The sequence below is a fragment of the Callithrix jacchus genome, chromosome 4, assembly GCF_049354715.1.
Source record: "Callithrix jacchus isolate 240 chromosome 4, calJac240_pri, whole genome shotgun sequence".
In the NCBI taxonomy this organism is placed as follows: domain Eukaryota; kingdom Metazoa; phylum Chordata; class Mammalia; order Primates; family Cebidae; genus Callithrix; species Callithrix jacchus.
In genome coordinates, this window is record NC_133505.1 from 64839198 (window position 1) to 64856720 (window position 17523).

Below are 17523 nucleotides of genomic sequence, written 5' to 3' on the forward strand. Positions count from 1 at the left end.
CACAAGTCAGAATGACCATTATGAAAAAGTGAAAAAAACAACAAATGATTTGGATGCTGAGAAAAGAGAGTGCTTATACAATGTTGCCCCTTTCTGTAGGGTGTTAGATATACATCTTGGGCTTTAAGTTGGTGACCAGCAAATATTTATTGCTACTCTGAGACCCAAACCTAAGTATGTTAATGGAATTCAATGCTGGCTGATGGAAATATAAATTAGTTCAATCTCTATGAAAAACAGTATGGATATATTTTTAAACACTAAAATTAGAACCACCATTTGACCTAGCAATTCTAATAGTTGGTATCTCCACCCAAAGGAACAGAAATCATTATATAAAAAAGACACCAGCACTCATATGTTCATTCCAGCACTATTCGCAATAGTAAAGTCATAAAACCAACCTAAGTGTCCATCAATAGTTGACTGGCTAAAAAAACAATGTGGTACATATAAACCATGGAAAACTATGCAGCCATAAAAAGAGTGAAATCATTTACTTCACAGCAACATGCATGGAGCTACTTATCCTAAGTGAAGTAACTCAAACAGAAAATCAAGTATCACATGTTCTCATGCATAAATGAAAGCTGAACAATGGGCACACATGGACATAAAGATGGAAATAATTGACATGGGGGACTCCAAAAAGTACGGAGGGTAAAGGGGGCCTAAAGGTTCAAAAATTACCTATTGGGTACAGTGCTTAATATTTGAATGACTGGTACAAAAGAAGTCCAGTCCCTACTATTACTCAATACACTCATGTAGCAAACATATACATGTACTCCCTGAATCTAAAGTTTAAATTTATATAATATGTTCATATGTTTTAACTCTAATTAAGTGGCCGTTTGTCTTTAACCTCTGTGAAGCAGCTCTGTGACATACCTCCTACTCTGGCATTTTGCTGTTTACACACATGTCTATTAGACTATAGGGTCTACGAGATTAAAAGACCATGTTTTATTCACTTTTGTGTTTCCAGTAATTGGTTCAAAAGAGTTTGTGATTTACTGAATAAATGCTTTTTAGACCTTTGATTTACAAGTTTACTATCATGGAGTCAAGGTTCAGTTGACAGTATACTCTGGTAACACCTACTTTTTAATTATCATAACTTGAAAAAATTATCAACTTCCCAATAGAGATCCTCCTAAATGAAAAAAAAAATTTAAAAACTGCAACGTTATAAGGAAAAGATAAAATAGGTCAATCTAACATCTGTTTCCCCAGAGAACAGCTGATACAAATATCGCATGTTCAATGTCTTCTACACCTAAAGGAGCCAAGGTTATACTCAGAATTTGGTGGACTGGACTATCAACATTCCACTGAATTCTATGCTCTTCTAACCTAGTCTGAACCTTACCTTACTGGTTTGTTCTCATGTGGGAGAACTTGCCATTTTTAGAAACTGGATTATACTCAGAAGTCTCTAGTCCTGGTGTTAAGAAATTAAATAGTATGTTTTTCTTTGATTAGTAATGGCAAATGTGTGAAGGGAAGCAGAGGAGATAGAAAAGAATGAATAGTGTTACTGCAAAATATTATTATTAAGAAATTCTTTATCAAATTATAGGTAACTTTACGCTATTTAAAAATAATTTGTCGTAAAAACCACTGCCCCTGCTCTGCACACCTGCCTCCTGGAGGTTTCCCAGTCCGGCTATGAGAGTGGTAATACCACAAGTAGGCTCTTTTCCATAGGGTGTTAGATATGCATAATGGGCTTTAAGTGGTGTCCAGCAAATATTTATCGCTACTCTGAGACCCAAACCTAAGTATGTTAATGGAACTCAATGCTAGCTGATAAGCCTGCAGTAACATAATATAAACTTCATTTTCAAAATATTGAACTGACTCAAAAATTTATAATAAATTTGATGCAACTGTCTTACATTCTAGCTTCAATACATTTAAATGGTACATACAGCATTTCATTCTTCCAGAAAATGCTATACAAGCTTGCATCACTTTTTAGATGACACGGTAATATTTCATTGCTATAGATTCAGCAGCTCATCTTTGATAGAGGGTTTAATTAAAATAACAAGTCTCTACAGATGATGTAATCCACGCTACACTAGAATTAATGATGTATTTCCAGCCTGACTTCAAAAGACAAAGTTATTTACTAGTGTTAAAAAGATCCTTTAAAGTTAATAGGAAATGCTGACATCAACACTACATTGAGTGTTACCATTTCAAATTCCTGACTTTTTGAGTCAAAGGTTAAAAAACATCTGTTAAGAGATAGCCGGATCACTCTCTTGAGGGTTTTGGCAAGTTTCATGCATTGCCACAGAAAAGATCTTGATTTGAAAACTCAACAGCCAGATTTAGGCCTGGTTAGTTATTCAACAGAATATCAGCTTATGCAATTCATTTTTAAAACTTTTAACATGTACTATAGGTTACTTCTAAAAAGGATTTAAAAGGCTCTTGATTAAAAACAGAAGCAGCAAAGGCTTAAAAATAGATTTAAAGATGAGTTATTAAATTACTTGTGCATCTTGTTTACAAAGGGCAAAATTACTCATTTATAATCCTATGGGTACAATTTTATAAATGCCAAACTGCTCATTAAAGAGGTTTTATGTTTGAAACCCACATAATAACTGCAATAAAATCAACCAATTTTGGTCAAAAGCCAAAAAGTCTGGATAAATCAATAGGCTTCCTTGAGATGGGAAACAGAATAACTGCCTTCCCTAAAAAAGAAACATAAAAAGACAGAGGTACACATACATTTGTGTGGGTGCACAGGGACATACGTATGTAAGCAAGGCGGACAGAAGTACACTCTCAAACGTACCAGACGTTTAATTATTTCTCAGGAAGAACAATATTCATGCAGCTGATATTTGTAATCATGAGTCTATTTTCCCTGCTTTGATTTTCTCATTTAGCTTTACTCACTGTTTATATATTACTCACTTTATGCTGATCAATGAGAGTCCGGAGAGCATCCTCATCGTCTGGGAGGACACCATGGAAACGAAGGGTTTGCTCCGCCTCAGCCAGCCACTCCAAGAGGGCATGTACCACCGAGTGAAATTCCTCTGCCTAAGAGTTCACACAGACACACAGACAAACAGGCACACAGACACACACACACATACCCCAAACAAAATCCCCAAATATGCCTGTTAGCACAATTTACAGAATTATATAGTGGAGTCATCCTTCAATTAAAAAAAAAAAGTCTTAAATTTAAGTTGTTTCATTACTCCCATTAAGAAGATAGAGATATATGTGTTTTACAAGAAAATATCTACTATTATCAAAAAAGCCTGTATGAAGAAAAATTTACCATTTTAACTTGATTTTAGATGAATGGCAGTCCATCATACTTCCAAGCTGAGACATTACTCAAGCAGCACTTCTTTGTGAAGATTAGAACCCCTTCCTCTAGGAGTAATTTAAATTCATGGGGGAGGGTGGGAGAAGGACCAAGGCAATGATGCTATTAGAATTTCCTTCTTCTGACTGTCCTGATTGAGACACGAGGGCCTCACAGTTTTTAACTACTTGTTGTGGTTTCAATTACTTGTGGTTTATTACTTGCTGAGGTTTCAATACTTTTCCCCATTACACCCAGCTCTCATTCACATGGTTTTTTACCTGACGCAGGGCTGCTTCTAACCGTGTTTGCTTTGATATGGAAAGTGCACACACAGTCTCCCAGCGTGTGCTTAATTCCTGCATCTGGACCTTGACCCAGGAAGAGTCATCCCGACTGCCTTCTATGAGTTCTCGGGCTGAGCGCTTCAGGGCCTGCACGCTGCTGGTCCTCTTCCCCAACTCTTTTTGGAAGGCCTAAGAGGAATATATTTTGAAAAATTAATTTTAATTACAAAACCAAAACAGCAACACATACTGTTTGAAATATATATGTGCCCATAACATCATGCACAGATATCTCAGACCTACGGTTTATTAACCATATTTTTGGTAGCATCTTCAGAAGATAAATGACACACTGCTCCTATTTGAACACCATCAAGAACTTGTATAAATGTGTTCAGTTCTGTCACATTCTCATGAGAAAACAAGGTAAATTACCTTATTTTAAAATGACATATTGGATCTAAATAATGGCAGCTAGCCTTCTTTATTTCAATTTCATAAAACAATGCATCAAATTCCTTTTTCTTAATGATTCTTTAATATGATATCCCAATTCCTCTCTAATCATTAGTGTGAATGTCAAGTGCATGATGGCTTCTGCACTACTCTAAGAGATGTATCTAAGAAGCTAACAGAGGACTAAGCAATCCTGATGTGTATACCACAGAGGTCTTAAGATAATGGCAGGGAATTACACAGGAAGTTGGCATATGGTCCTTTATCCTATAACACTTCTTGCTCTTTTATACTATCTTAGGTACTAACTCATGACCTCATATTTTAGAGGCTTAAATCCTTTCACCATGGAGGGAACACTTCTTTTTTTCTTTTCCTGCCTAATTTTGACAAACTTCAATGTGCCAGGAGTTAAATTGTTTATTTTGGCCATAGACTGATCTAAGAAGTGAGTGCAGTGCTCTTTATCTTTGTTCCAAGAGTCTGTGTATGCAACTAGATCTTTCAAGTATTAACAACCAACATTCTGTCACAATAAAATTAATGTTTTAAAAAAATCACAAATGAATATTACCATTTGGCAATATCTACAGGTTTCTATTCTGATATAGATAATTCACAAAAGTGAGACTATCACAAAGTGATTAATTATTTGATTCAACTCTAACAGTTATAAATGAGATGTGCCCTGCAGATAGACAGATAAAAACGCACACATATGTACCAATATACACATAAACACATGTACAAATGGTACAGTATCTAAATATTCCACTTAGGACTAGTCCAGTGGTTTTCAGTAGACTTTCCAAAGCATTTTGTATACTTGAACTTCTTGAGCCTTCCAATTGTATTGCTAATGCTAAATGATTAATTCATTCTTGATGCCCTTTAATATGAAAAAGATCTGGCAATTGCCTAGAGTAGTAAACATTTAGACAGTGAGTTTACAGAAATGGCATTTATGTAAAAAGTAACATTACACTATTCATTACTCATTGAATAAATGCCAGGAAATAGAGAAGTTTGTATTAACCATGCACAAAACATTGTTTCAATATAAGCAAAGCCTTGTTTTTTTTTTTTAATTTTTAACTTTTGTAGACCCGACCAATGTTCTTTATTTATTCTTTTGTTTTACATTATTATTTTTTTATTTAGTTTGTTTCACTTTTCAAGTGTAACAAACTCTCTTATGGGTATAATGATAGAACAGAAAGAAAAAAGAAGAAATAAAAATGCAGTAAGACTATTTAAAAAAGAATGGTAAGATCAAAATAGCATAACCAGTATAAAGAGAACATTATAAATAAGTTTTCTGAACTCAAAAACTATAGAGAGGAAATACAAGATGAATTCAACTAGAGTGTCATAAGATATTTTTATGACACTGATACAACTATCTAGCTCTGATACAACTATTCTGCATTGGTACTATGCTTCATATTGTTTCCAAGGCTAAGATGTTTTATAACATTTGATCATAATTTAGGATCTTACCCTTAGTTGGACACCTTGAATATTACCTTTGATTTGCATGACGTGACAGTTTAACATCTATATCAGGAGATTTCAAGGAAGTCAATTTTCTTGAAGTAAATAATAATCAACTCCCTTACAGCACATGCTGCTGACTCATAAATTGCTATAGTTTAAGGGGCAAGGTTAAAACAGTTTTGATTTGGTATTTTTAAAAGTGGTTGGTCATGAACCCCATGGATCATGTCACAAATCTACACACTTATGCAATGACTTAGTGTCAGGTCACTGAATGAATGATTTTAAATTTTATTACATAATTGTTTAAGTGCATAACTAAAGACAGTAAAACATTGTTGAAATCTGTTTTTAAGCACCAGAGAATGGAACCACTTTCCAAGTTCTAAAAAGGTTTTAGATCTGGTAATTAAAAACAAAAGCATTTCACTGACACTAAATAATACTTCCCCATCACTTTTAAAGTTAGCTTCCAGATTCTGTTCGAACGGACACATATTTCAACAATTTGTTATGTAGTATGATCTATAGTCTCCTGATTTTAAAAGGCTAATTTAAGCAGTTTACATTTCCTTGTACACTCAGGATAATTAAACAATATAAAATAAAGTGTCCCAGATAACAATACCTTGTGATTATCGATCAGATTCATCACTAAATCAATGTCTCCATGGACAGGTTGGTCTTCTGCCAGCTGGGGTTCAACTCTATACAACCAATCAATGAGGGCCTGCAGGGCATCTGTAAATTGCCCAGAAAATAATAGGGCTTCCTCCAACTTGTTTTGTCTAGAGAAAAAGGTAGAAAAATTGATCCTGGCAACTGAAAAACTCACTCATATAACTGAACATCTAAAATTAATTGATGAAGACTGACTGGGTGGTACTAAAGAGGAAGAACAGTATATTGGTACTCGTTGTTTCTTTGCTCTTCTTAGGAAAAAACAAAACTTTTCTAAACTTTCTTTTTCGTTCCTTAAATACATGGCATCTGTTCCAGAAAATTCCCTCCTTTGGAAACCATGGATCCTTCACATTTCTTCATAAAAATAAGCCTTTTAAATTGTTTACATAATTTTAAAATTTTGTTTTAGATTATCAGGCGGTAAACTTGACATTTTTATACACTTCTATACATTTTAACACATGTATAGATTCATGTAACCATCACCACAATCAAGACCCAGAACAGTTCGACCATCCCAAAAATCTCCCTCTTGCTGTATCTCTTTACAGACACACCCTGCCTCCATCTTCAAACCCCTGGCATTCATTGATCTATCTATCATGACTTAATTTTTTTGTCTTTTCAAAAATGTTGTAAATAAAACCATTTATACAACATTGGAAAAGGTATGTAGCATTTTGCAGCTGAGGAATTTAAGATTTTTTAAAAACTAACATGACAAGAACTTACTGTGAGTTCCCTAGCACAGAATATAACCTATTTAATGTTGATATTGACAAAAATCATTAAGATTAAGGATCAATGGAAAATTTGGAAACACGTACAATATATTTGAACTCTTCTATTACCATTATACCTAAATATTTAAAATTTTTGAAATATGTCTTGGGTTTTTGTGGAAGTGTAATGAGAAAGAGGGAGCTCAGAAAGGGGTAGAGTTGGAAAGAAGCACTGGGGCCAGATCAATGGTACCTTGAACAGCACACCAAGAAGCCTGTGTTTCAACACATGCCCCCAGTAGGAAGTCACCAAAGGGCATGAACGAGGGGAATGATAAGATTCCATTTATATTTTTAAAAGACTATCCTAGTGGTTATGAAGACATTAAGTTAAAGTGATAAAGGTGGATGTGGGAAGACAAGTCAGAAGCAGTGGGTGTAGTCAGGTACAGGGGTGGCAGAAGCTTGGACAACGATATCACTTCTTAATGTAATGAGTAGTTAAAAAAATAAAGAACAGTAAAGCCTTCTGAATGCAAGTGCTATTGTTTGGGGCACTTAAGACAAACAGAAGTTCCTCAGGCAAAGCAAATATTTAAGGTTCTTGAAATGTCCCTGCAAAGCACCAATACTGTGTACTTGAAAGAGGTCTACAGAGTAACCAAACCATCTTAAAGAACATTTTACCGTTCCACGGATTTTCCACATATGGTATCCCATTTGTCTCTGAGTTCACTCAGCATGTCATCTAGTTTCAGGTTGTCATCAGCCAGGGAGGTTTTCTCCTTCAGAGAACGTCCAGTCCTGTTGGTGGTGTCGTAGACAGAATGCTTGGCTCCAAGTGATTTCTGAAACTCCTATATATTTAACAAGAAAAAAATGTGCGTTTCTACTTGGGACTAATAAACAAATAGGTAAGAGGCATTAACAGAGGCATCCCTAATGAACAGCGGTGAATTATAGACAGTCCCTGACTTATGATGACTTGATTTAGGATTTTTTTAACTTAACCATGGTACAAAAGTCACAGGGATTCAGTAGAAATCATACTTCAGTCAAGTATTCAATAAATTACCTGCGATATTCAACACTTTATTATAAAAACAGATTTTGTGTTAGATGATTTTCTTATTGCAAGCTAATGTTAGGTGTATTAAAAGCGTTTTTTATTTACAATATTTTCAATTTACAGTGGGTTTATGGGGATAAAAACACATCGTAAGTTGAGGAGCATCTGTATAGTCTTTCCACACAAATCAATTATAAGCTTGTACAGAGCAAGGACATTTTCTTTGTAGCCCTCTCATTATCATCTTATGCCTAGTAGATATTTATATGTATTCAATAGGAAGAGTAGAAAGAATGAGATAACTACTACTGACTATACAATAGCAGGCAGGAGAACAAAGGTCAACTTAAAGGGAAGCCTACAAACTCACAAAATATAATCGAAACATTAACACAGTGATTCTCAATCCTTGTAACAAATTAAAATTACCCTAGGTAGTAAAATGCTACGCAAATGTACAATTTTCTAAGATAATCTCAAGGTTATAATTACCTAAGAAGTTTTGACTACCTTTAAAAGCTACATACTTTAAATGTTTTAATATGACTAAATTATTTAGTTTGTCATGGGTAACAGGCAATTACATCTGGATATTTCTAAGTAGAAGATGACACAATTACAATCCGATTATTTCTACAGTTTGTTATCAGTAAAAAATTTTTTCATGTTATTCTAAACAGAATGCCAGTGTTATAGAATCATGATATTTATACAGATTTTCTTCACACAGCAGATATTAAATAATGTTATTCTTGAATACAGGATAAATGAAAGTTTTTCAAAGATAAAAGTAACCAAATGATGAACAAAAAAGATGACTTTTAAAACAGGTTTAATGAACTATCTTGCTTATGCATCTCAGAGAAATGGTGACTTTGGCAACAGGTCACTGATGCCAAATAGAGACTCTAAAAAGGCAGATATTCTTATATATGGGACTCTCTAACTTTAATATGCAATATACTTTCATAAGACTATATGATATAACATCCATGCTCAAGTTCAAACAAAGCTTTCTATTTTGAGAAGAAAGCTCTCATTTTGCTATCAGAGGGGAAGGAAGAAAGGTGCTGTTCACTGTCACTGTGCTCCCAATACTGAATGTGGCAGCTCACAGGTAAAGGGTGCCAGCAGAACAAGCCATTCATTAGTCCTCATCTAGCAAGACAACAAACGCTCACTATGTTTTCTCCCATCCCTCTAATCATGACCTCCTGGGATTAGACCCGCTGATGGAAGCAGCCACCTGTGTGAAGATGATGGCCAGGATTTCCTCCTGATGATAAATTTTATATCGCCCCCATTTTTTCCAGTCTTGTAAAATTATCATGTTTCAAGCAATAATTTATATGTATGTGCCTAAAACTGTAAAACTCTTTGCAAGAATGACTTTTCTTTTACCTGCATCCTCACCCTGATGGCTGGTGGGGTCACTTTACGAATAGCATTACAGAAAAATCCAAATTCTAAAGAGCTGCGGAGGGTGAGAGGGGATGCTTTTTGGATGTCATGTGGAAGATATAAAATATAACAGGCGGCCCGGCGCGGTGGCTCACACCTGTAATCCCAGCACTTTGGGAGGCCAAGGCGGGTGGATCATGTGGTCAAGAGATTGAGACCATCCTGATCAACATGGTAAAACCCCGTCTCTACTATAAATACAAAAAATTAGCTGGGCATGGTGGTGCATGCCTGTAATCCCAGCTACTCAGGAGGCAGGAGAATTGCCTGAACCCAGGAGGCGGAGTTTGCGGTGAGTCAAGATCGCGCCATTGCACTCCAGCCTGGGTAACAACAGTGAAACTCCGTCTCAAACATATATATATATATATATATATATATATAAAACAGGCATAGAAAAGGTAGAAAATGTTTAGAAAACAGTGGTTCTACATGCTTTTCTAGTCTATTATAAACATGTCATTGGTTATCTTTGAGGTTGGGTGGAATTTTATACATGCAAAAACATAATAAAATATTAATTTAGAATTTAGGTATGGGCAACCCCTTTTTCCCATTCTATTGTTTAATAGAATGTATATTGCAAAATCTCTATTACTTTTTACTGCAGAATTACCTTCAAGGTGGCATTAGGTCTGTGAAATAAAGTTTAGGAAAAGACAGCTGTCATGAAAAATTGAAATGCCAATGTTCAAAACCATTAAAAAACCTTTATATGTTTTAGATTTTAGAGAACTTCCGTTTTTATTTTGTATATTTAAAACAATTAACCTCGGAATCATAATAAAATGGTCACTGAAGAGTAAAGATATTGCAACCTGACCAACACGAAGCGCAACAGGTTTAAAATTTAATATAGGTTCACAATGAACATCCTTTTTTCTTTAGTGATAAACAAATAGGCGATGAAGTAAGAATTTTAAAGTGATCTTGAACTATATAAGGAGATATGTTTTTCTTAATTATAGACTCACCTTATGTTGTGCAAGCTGTGTTTTTATTTTGTCCGGATCATTTGCGATTTCCAGTTCAGAATCCAAAGACTTTTCTGACTCTTCCAGCCACTCCATAAGTTTACTCCAAGCTTCATGGAACTGGAAAGAAATTTACATCTGTGTTCAAAAATTTTTCAAGCATATCATACTTGAAATCTAGTATATTTTTAAGACAGAGATTAATAGTAATAAAAAATCTGGAAACTGTTATTTCAAAATTTCCACTGAAGAAGAAAAAAGTAATACTTTTATCAACAAATTACAAAAACACACAAATAAAAGCATTGATAATGCTTGGCATTTGTGGCTGTGCCCCACAGTCACTGTTTTAATTCATTCGACATACCAGCTATAAAAGAGCCTAGAAACAGTTAAGAAGCTCCAGAAAGAACTTCTTCCTTATACTTTCTTCTCATTTAATAATAAACATAAACTCTCAGAAAATGTTTAGTATTTTTGTTGTTGTTGTTCACTGCTGTCTGTTGACAGGTCTGGATTTACTTTTAGGGCATTTAATCCCTATGGTAAGAAAGGGGACCAAAAACCAGGCAGGGGAAGTATAAAGCTTGTAAATGGATTTTTTAAAGTAGCAAAAACAAAAAAAAGAGGCCACCACATTCCTATTTAATGAAAAGATATTTCAACAGCTTTATTGCTGCTCTCAAAATCTTCAAATTAATGCCTATGCCTCCTCACACATTGGTTTTATATGTCTGAGCAACCACAATATTTGAGTTCTAACAAATTGTTATTCTCTTTGGCATCTAGGACCTTGCAAACATTCTTGTACTAGATAGATAGATAGATAGATAGATAGATAGATAGATAGATAGATAGATATTTGGTTTTAGCCACAGTTTCTTTTCTGTTTGTTATAAAGAACCAGCAGGTACTATTTTTGGATACAACAGTGAAATTGGTCATAAATTATTTGTCACAATAAGCTTAAGTGAACAGATACCTAACAAAAAATTCAGTAATCAAAATTAAATCTGTTGTATACCAAACCACATGAGTAATAAAATAACAAAAAGATAGTTAACAATAACAGCTGATTAAGGACACAGACTCATAAAACTGTAAGGGCTCTCTGGAGATCATCTCATTACAAACCTTCATATCCCTCTCACAACCTTTAATCAACCTTGAAACACAGAAAAATAGAAACTAGAATAGACACATAAATTGTGAAAAGTCAGAGATATATTATCAATATCTGAGCCAAAAATGGAGATATGAGAATAAGAAGAAATAAACTGAAGAAACAGCTAGTCAAGGTGTTAGGTAGTTTGACTCCAAATAATACAGGCTATAACAATTGGATGGTAAGGTCAGTGATACAAATGCTCAAGTTCTGAGGCTGGTTCTACTTTCGAAACTATTTTTAAGCCATATAAATAGAGGAAATGCTATACATTTGCAGTAAAAACAGTAGCAAATATTTCTAAAGTTAATTAGACAAAATGAGAAAATAAGATTGATTAAATCGAGAAAGGAGGGAAAAAAATGAGCAGCTGGCTACCAATATCCAACAAACATTTATAAATTGATGTTCCTAACTCAAGAAATGCCTGCACTACACTACCGCACCACATAAAGTGGACAGAAAAATGTCAGGCTCAGAATTAATACTGTCTTAAAGACACATTAGAGACCAAGTCTATCCCGATGACTCATTTGTAACACTGAACATTTCATACCTCCCATTCAAAATGGGATCTATGGTGTGTAATGCTATAACAATGCAATTTGTCATTTCTAAAGCCTTTAAACATTTGTACTGTTAGCATTAAACATTGAAACACTTGACTCCCATGACATCTTTTTGCATCACCCAATTGAGCATTAACTCAAAACAATGGGGTACAACACTAAGGCTAGAAAAATGCAGCTGACTGAGGCAAAAAGTAACTGTAAAATCTTCATTACAATATTACACTAACTTCTAGTAAAAATAAAAGATTTTTAAAAAAATATTGATCTGCCAAGCAAGGTAGGTACATCTCTCTCTTTCATGTAGTACAAAGACACACAGAGATGCATAACTTTACCTCTTTGTGCTTAGTCTAGAACGGAATGTTAATAACAGGTTAAGGGAGTAAGGAGAGTTCCCTGTGAGATCTGTGAGATTCTCTAGAACAAAATTTTAAAGTGGCCCCAAAAGATTCACACAATTAATTTCAAAGTGAGATTGAGCTCTATAATCTGCTCAAAATATTAGAGGAGAAATGTAGGTCTGTCAACAAGTGTTCAAAGAGGTAGAAGTGCCCACCAACTGAGACAGAGAATATGCCCCTTCAGAAAGCTGCTGACAGGGCTTCATGCCTGGCTCTCAGCGCTGATAGCTTGTGACGAAAGTCTGGCTTAGGAACTAAACAAAAGGTAGCAATTCAATAAAGTATGATGTCTCACTCTGATTATAAGAGTGAAGGTCAAAAGGACAAAGAAAAAGAAAACAAACCCAATTTTAAAAAAATTCTAAGCTGCTTTTTGGGCCTTAATGATAATAACCTGTCTATGAAGTCAAGCTATAATCAGTCTTCTTAAGATTAGTCCCCAGGGCCTGAAGTTGCTGCCAGGTCAAAAAATGATGATCCAAACTGAGGCCACAGCCCTTTTAGGAAAGAACCACCATGGCACCATGCCATGATTTTATGTCTAATACAGCCTGTAATAAACGTATGTCCATAACATATATTTCGACAGCTAGAAGTGATTTATTGACAAGTTCAGATAATTTTTCTAAAGGATTATCACCTGCTTGGCTCTCTTCCTTGCTTCATCCAAAGATCTTCCTCTTTCTACCAACCGTTGAACCACTTTTTCCCATCGACTTTGCACACTGATAAGTAGATTCTTGATTAGAACAACATCTTGTTTCTGACTAAAATATTTTAGGTGGGTTCCAGTTTTGTCCAGTTCAATTATCTGCTCACGGTGAGAATTTACTTCATTGGCAAAAACCTTTCCCAGAAAAAAAAGGACATAGTAGAAACAAAAGAAAATCAGACCAATCTTAAATACGTTTTTGGTACCATAAACCTGAAATTGTTTTAAAGGACAAACGAAAGCTTTCAAAATAACAAATGCTTGCTTTAGACATTAAAATGGCCTGCTGACAGCCAGGCAGGTGGCTCACACCTGTAATCCCAGCACTTTTGGAGGCTGAGGTGGGCAGATCACTTGAGGTCAGGAGTTCAAAACCAGCCTTGCCAACATAGTGAAACCCCATCTCTACTAAAAATAAAAAAATTAGCCAGGCATGGTGGTGGGCGCCTGTAATCCCAGATGCCTGGGGGGAGGATGAGGCATGAGAATTGCTTAAACTAGGAGGCAGAGGTTGCAGTGAGTCAAGATTATGCCACTACAGTCCAACCTGGGCAATAGAGTGAGACTCCATCTCAAAAAACCAAAAAACCAAAAAACAAAGCCTGGTTTCTGAAAGGAGAATGCTATCTATTGGACTCACTACATACCTTGTGTTCGTCAATCTGAAATAAGACTGTGTCCAAGATAAGACTTGGCCGAGATGCTACGTTTAGGGTCTGTTCAGCCTGAGTAAGCCAGTTGATGAAGTCTTGGAGAGAATTGTGGAACTCCATTGCCAAATTGAGAGCCTCTTCCAGTTTAGTCTGCAAAGACAGATTGTTTAGTATGCGATGTTTAAGGGTCTTGGTTATTTTGTTTGTTCCAGTTGAAACGTTCTCTGGCAGATTCCTTTCTATCCCCACTTTATTTGTGCATAGCTATTAATATATTAACTAAATATCTTATAAAGGTAATGGGCTTCACTAAAATACTGGCACACCAAAACCCTTTAATCCTAGTAAGCAGCATCTCATTGTAACTAAAACAATATTTAGTATACACTAAAGCATGCTTTTTGGAAACTAACCAAAGAACATAATTACTAAACAGAATCTGTAAAAAGGAAAACTGACATTCATACAATTGATTTGGGGGCTCAAAATAGTAAGAACGATACTTTATGCTCCATCAGTGATGGCATATAATCTAGCATTCCTAGTCTACTGTTTTTTTCATGGCATTAAACAGCAATATTGAGATTTCTTAGATTGTAAGTTTTTGATTTTAAAAAAGTAACAAAAACATATTCATAATTTAACATACATTTTAATCCATTCTCGTGGATTTTTTAATGTAATTCCTTAAAAATATATAAACGATTATCTCACTCTCTTGCTTTCCCTCTCTCCCTCCCCCCCATATATATATACAGCCTTTTGTTTAAATTAAATTAAACTAATTAGATTCAAATAGATTTAATGACCCAGAATTTTAGTGGTCCTTAACATTTAAAAACATACCTGAGTAACATTTGATCTATATCTTTACCTATTTTCAAATATATCCCACCCCTTTAAATTTGTTCTCATGTTAAAAGAGAATATTATTTTCAACTAACCCCATGAAATCTCCAAATGTATACAAAGAATGTTTAAACATGAATCATTAAAAGTTCTACTCTGAATACCTCAACTCAGAAATAAGGCAAAGTCCATGAAACAAAACACTAAAACACTGATTCTATCACATTAATCAAAGTACATACTTTCCTTTCATTGAGTTTGGTTTCCACCGATTCCCACTTTTCTTTCAAGTTATTTATGTCTTGGTCAATATTTGTCTCTGCAGATTTTGGGCATCTTGCAAGCATCTGCTGGCCTTTCTGCATCAGACTCTTAAATGTCTCTTCTTTAGCTTCAAAGGCAGCACAGACTTCCTAAATTGAGATACCCCCAGGTCATATCACTTTAAGAAAGTAAAGTTTAAGAGTTCTGTTTTACTAGGTCATCAGTCCCAAGCCCCTCATCATATATTCATCTCTCTTTGCTCTCTCAGAGCAATCATGATGCACTTAAACATTTCACTATGTTGTATCAACAACTCAACCTACAGTCATACCGTCTACTGAGAAATCTCAAAAATGGTGTTATCACTATCAATTTATTCTGGCATGCTAAGGTTTGAAGCAATAGTTTAAATGCTGTTAAGAAAGCTTTCACTGTATAGTAACTAACTAGTTCTGTGACTGTGGGTAAGTAATTTCACCTCTCTGAGCCTCAATTCCTTCCTCTGTAAAATGCAAGGTTCTCATAGATCCCTCCTTGTACTAACTAGAACGCTGTATGTATCTGCTATATAGAATATAAGAAAATATTGCTTAAACAAATTCAAACTTTAAGACCAACAAAACAAGTTACTTCTCATTTAAAAAATTAAGACTAGTTCTATTCTACTTATTCAACTACAATGTGGGTTAAATCATAGTTCTCACTGAAAGAGTATATATTTTATGGCTTCCTTACATTTTCAACTTTATAAGTTTCAAAACTTGAGATATAATTCATATAAAATTCACCATGTTAAAGTATAGAATTCAATGTTTTTAAAATTATATTCATAAGGTTTTGTAATCACCACAAACCCCAGAATATTTTCAACACCTCAAAAATTTATTTCTTAAGCCTTAAAAAAAAAAGCCTTATCTAAATATATTTACAGTATCACCTACTAAAAGCTTTAAATCCTAAGGCAAAACTTTCAGATACAGCTAAAAACTCAAGAAACTAATATTGTAAGTTTTGTACTTTTTTTCATTTCTAGCACAACAAAATCAAAAGATCTTCACTGACATGTTATTACAAATATCAACAACTCTTTAGAATGCTTTAAATCACAGATTTAAACTTAAACAGATTTCTATAATTTATTATATTATATATGGTTACAAAAATTCATTTTAAATACCCACCCAAACACGGTTAGCTAAAATGGAATATTTTTCTAAAAGTAAATGTTGTAAAAATAAGTTCTTTGCTTTCAAGTTCTTATATTCTTCTAAATCAGCATTTGTTAAATACTTACATGATTAGAAAATAATCCCAAGCACCTATCTGTTTATGAGTTCATTAAACTTCTAATTATTGGACACTGTCAAAGCTGTGCAAGTACTTCCAGGAAAGTAAAAAGTTCTCTGGAAGTCTCTCAGGTTTTTTAAAAAAGGAAGATAAGCACTTACAAGTTATTCAGTCTATTACTTTTCCAGTGAAACATATAGGTCTCCTGTGGCACTAAAAACCAATAACGACAACAAAAAAAAAAACCACACACATAATAACTTTCTAAAATAATAAATATACCACAAAGATTTCTAGAAAATTCTATACCAAATTAATAGGACTTAATTAAACTATTCATGGTGATTATTAAGTAAGATGCTACCTACCATCATGGTCTGTTTTATGTCTTTACAATATCTACAAGATAGTTACTTCCTCTTCAAATCATCAAATGCAAAATTATTTTTTCAAATAAGTACAGTTTTATTAAGATCTTACAAAAACATTAAATCTCTTTTAAATAGTGTACATATTGATTTACAATGACCCATTTCTTTTGCCAAATTTCTAAGTACTTGTACTTTTAGCTCCCAAGATAATAATCATCAGTATTTGAATATCTTTTATAACTTCTGATCTAAATTAACAAATGTAAAAATTAGGGGATTCTTTTTTTCAAAATCTGAAACACTGTTTCTGCTCAGAACTTCTAGTGCTGAACTATAATGGAATATGAATTTAAAATGTCAATAAATCCAAAGTAGCCTAAATTTAATTTGTCAGTCCCTATTTCTGTGAAAGAAAGCCCACATTTCAAGTCTCATGATTTCTTCCTCTTCCCTCTTAGGAGCTATGTCACATGATCTAGGTAGAACAGCTCACAGGTACAACACTCCAGATTGAACAATTAAACAGAAGCCTCCTCTTCTTGTCTGTATTTGGGGTACGTATGAAGTTGAAGATAAAGTTCTATCACCATTAAATCAAACAAGAAAGTTTTTTGTTTTTGTTTTTAACAGAACAAGAGTATTTTTTCCAACTTTCCATGAAACCAAATGAGACAATCATGCTTATTACAACAATTTTAAATCATTCTGATTATTTTGGAGGTTTTTCTTTACATTTCAAGGTACAATACATTT

General features: G+C 34.2%; 1 protein-coding gene across 50 annotated transcripts in view; it reads right to left on the reverse strand.

Moving 5' to 3' along the window:
• DST (dystonin) overlaps positions 1–17523 on the reverse strand; it is a 505428-nt gene that overhangs the window by 20775 nt on the left and 467130 nt on the right. For all 50 annotated transcript variants that reach the window (XM_078369452.1, XM_008994605.4, XM_035295973.3 and 47 more), the window contains 8 exons: positions 15091–15261; positions 13994–14149; positions 13275–13481; positions 10497–10616; positions 7680–7849; positions 6215–6374; positions 3628–3822; positions 2941–3069 (listed from right to left, as the gene is read on the reverse strand). In XM_078369452.1, coding sequence (XP_078225578.1) covers positions 2941–3069; positions 3628–3822; positions 6215–6374; positions 7680–7849; positions 10497–10616; positions 13275–13481; positions 13994–14149; positions 15091–15261 — 1308 coding nt within the window. The remainder of the gene's footprint in view (positions 1–2940; positions 3070–3627; positions 3823–6214; positions 6375–7679; positions 7850–10496; positions 10617–13274; positions 13482–13993; positions 14150–15090; positions 15262–17523) is intronic.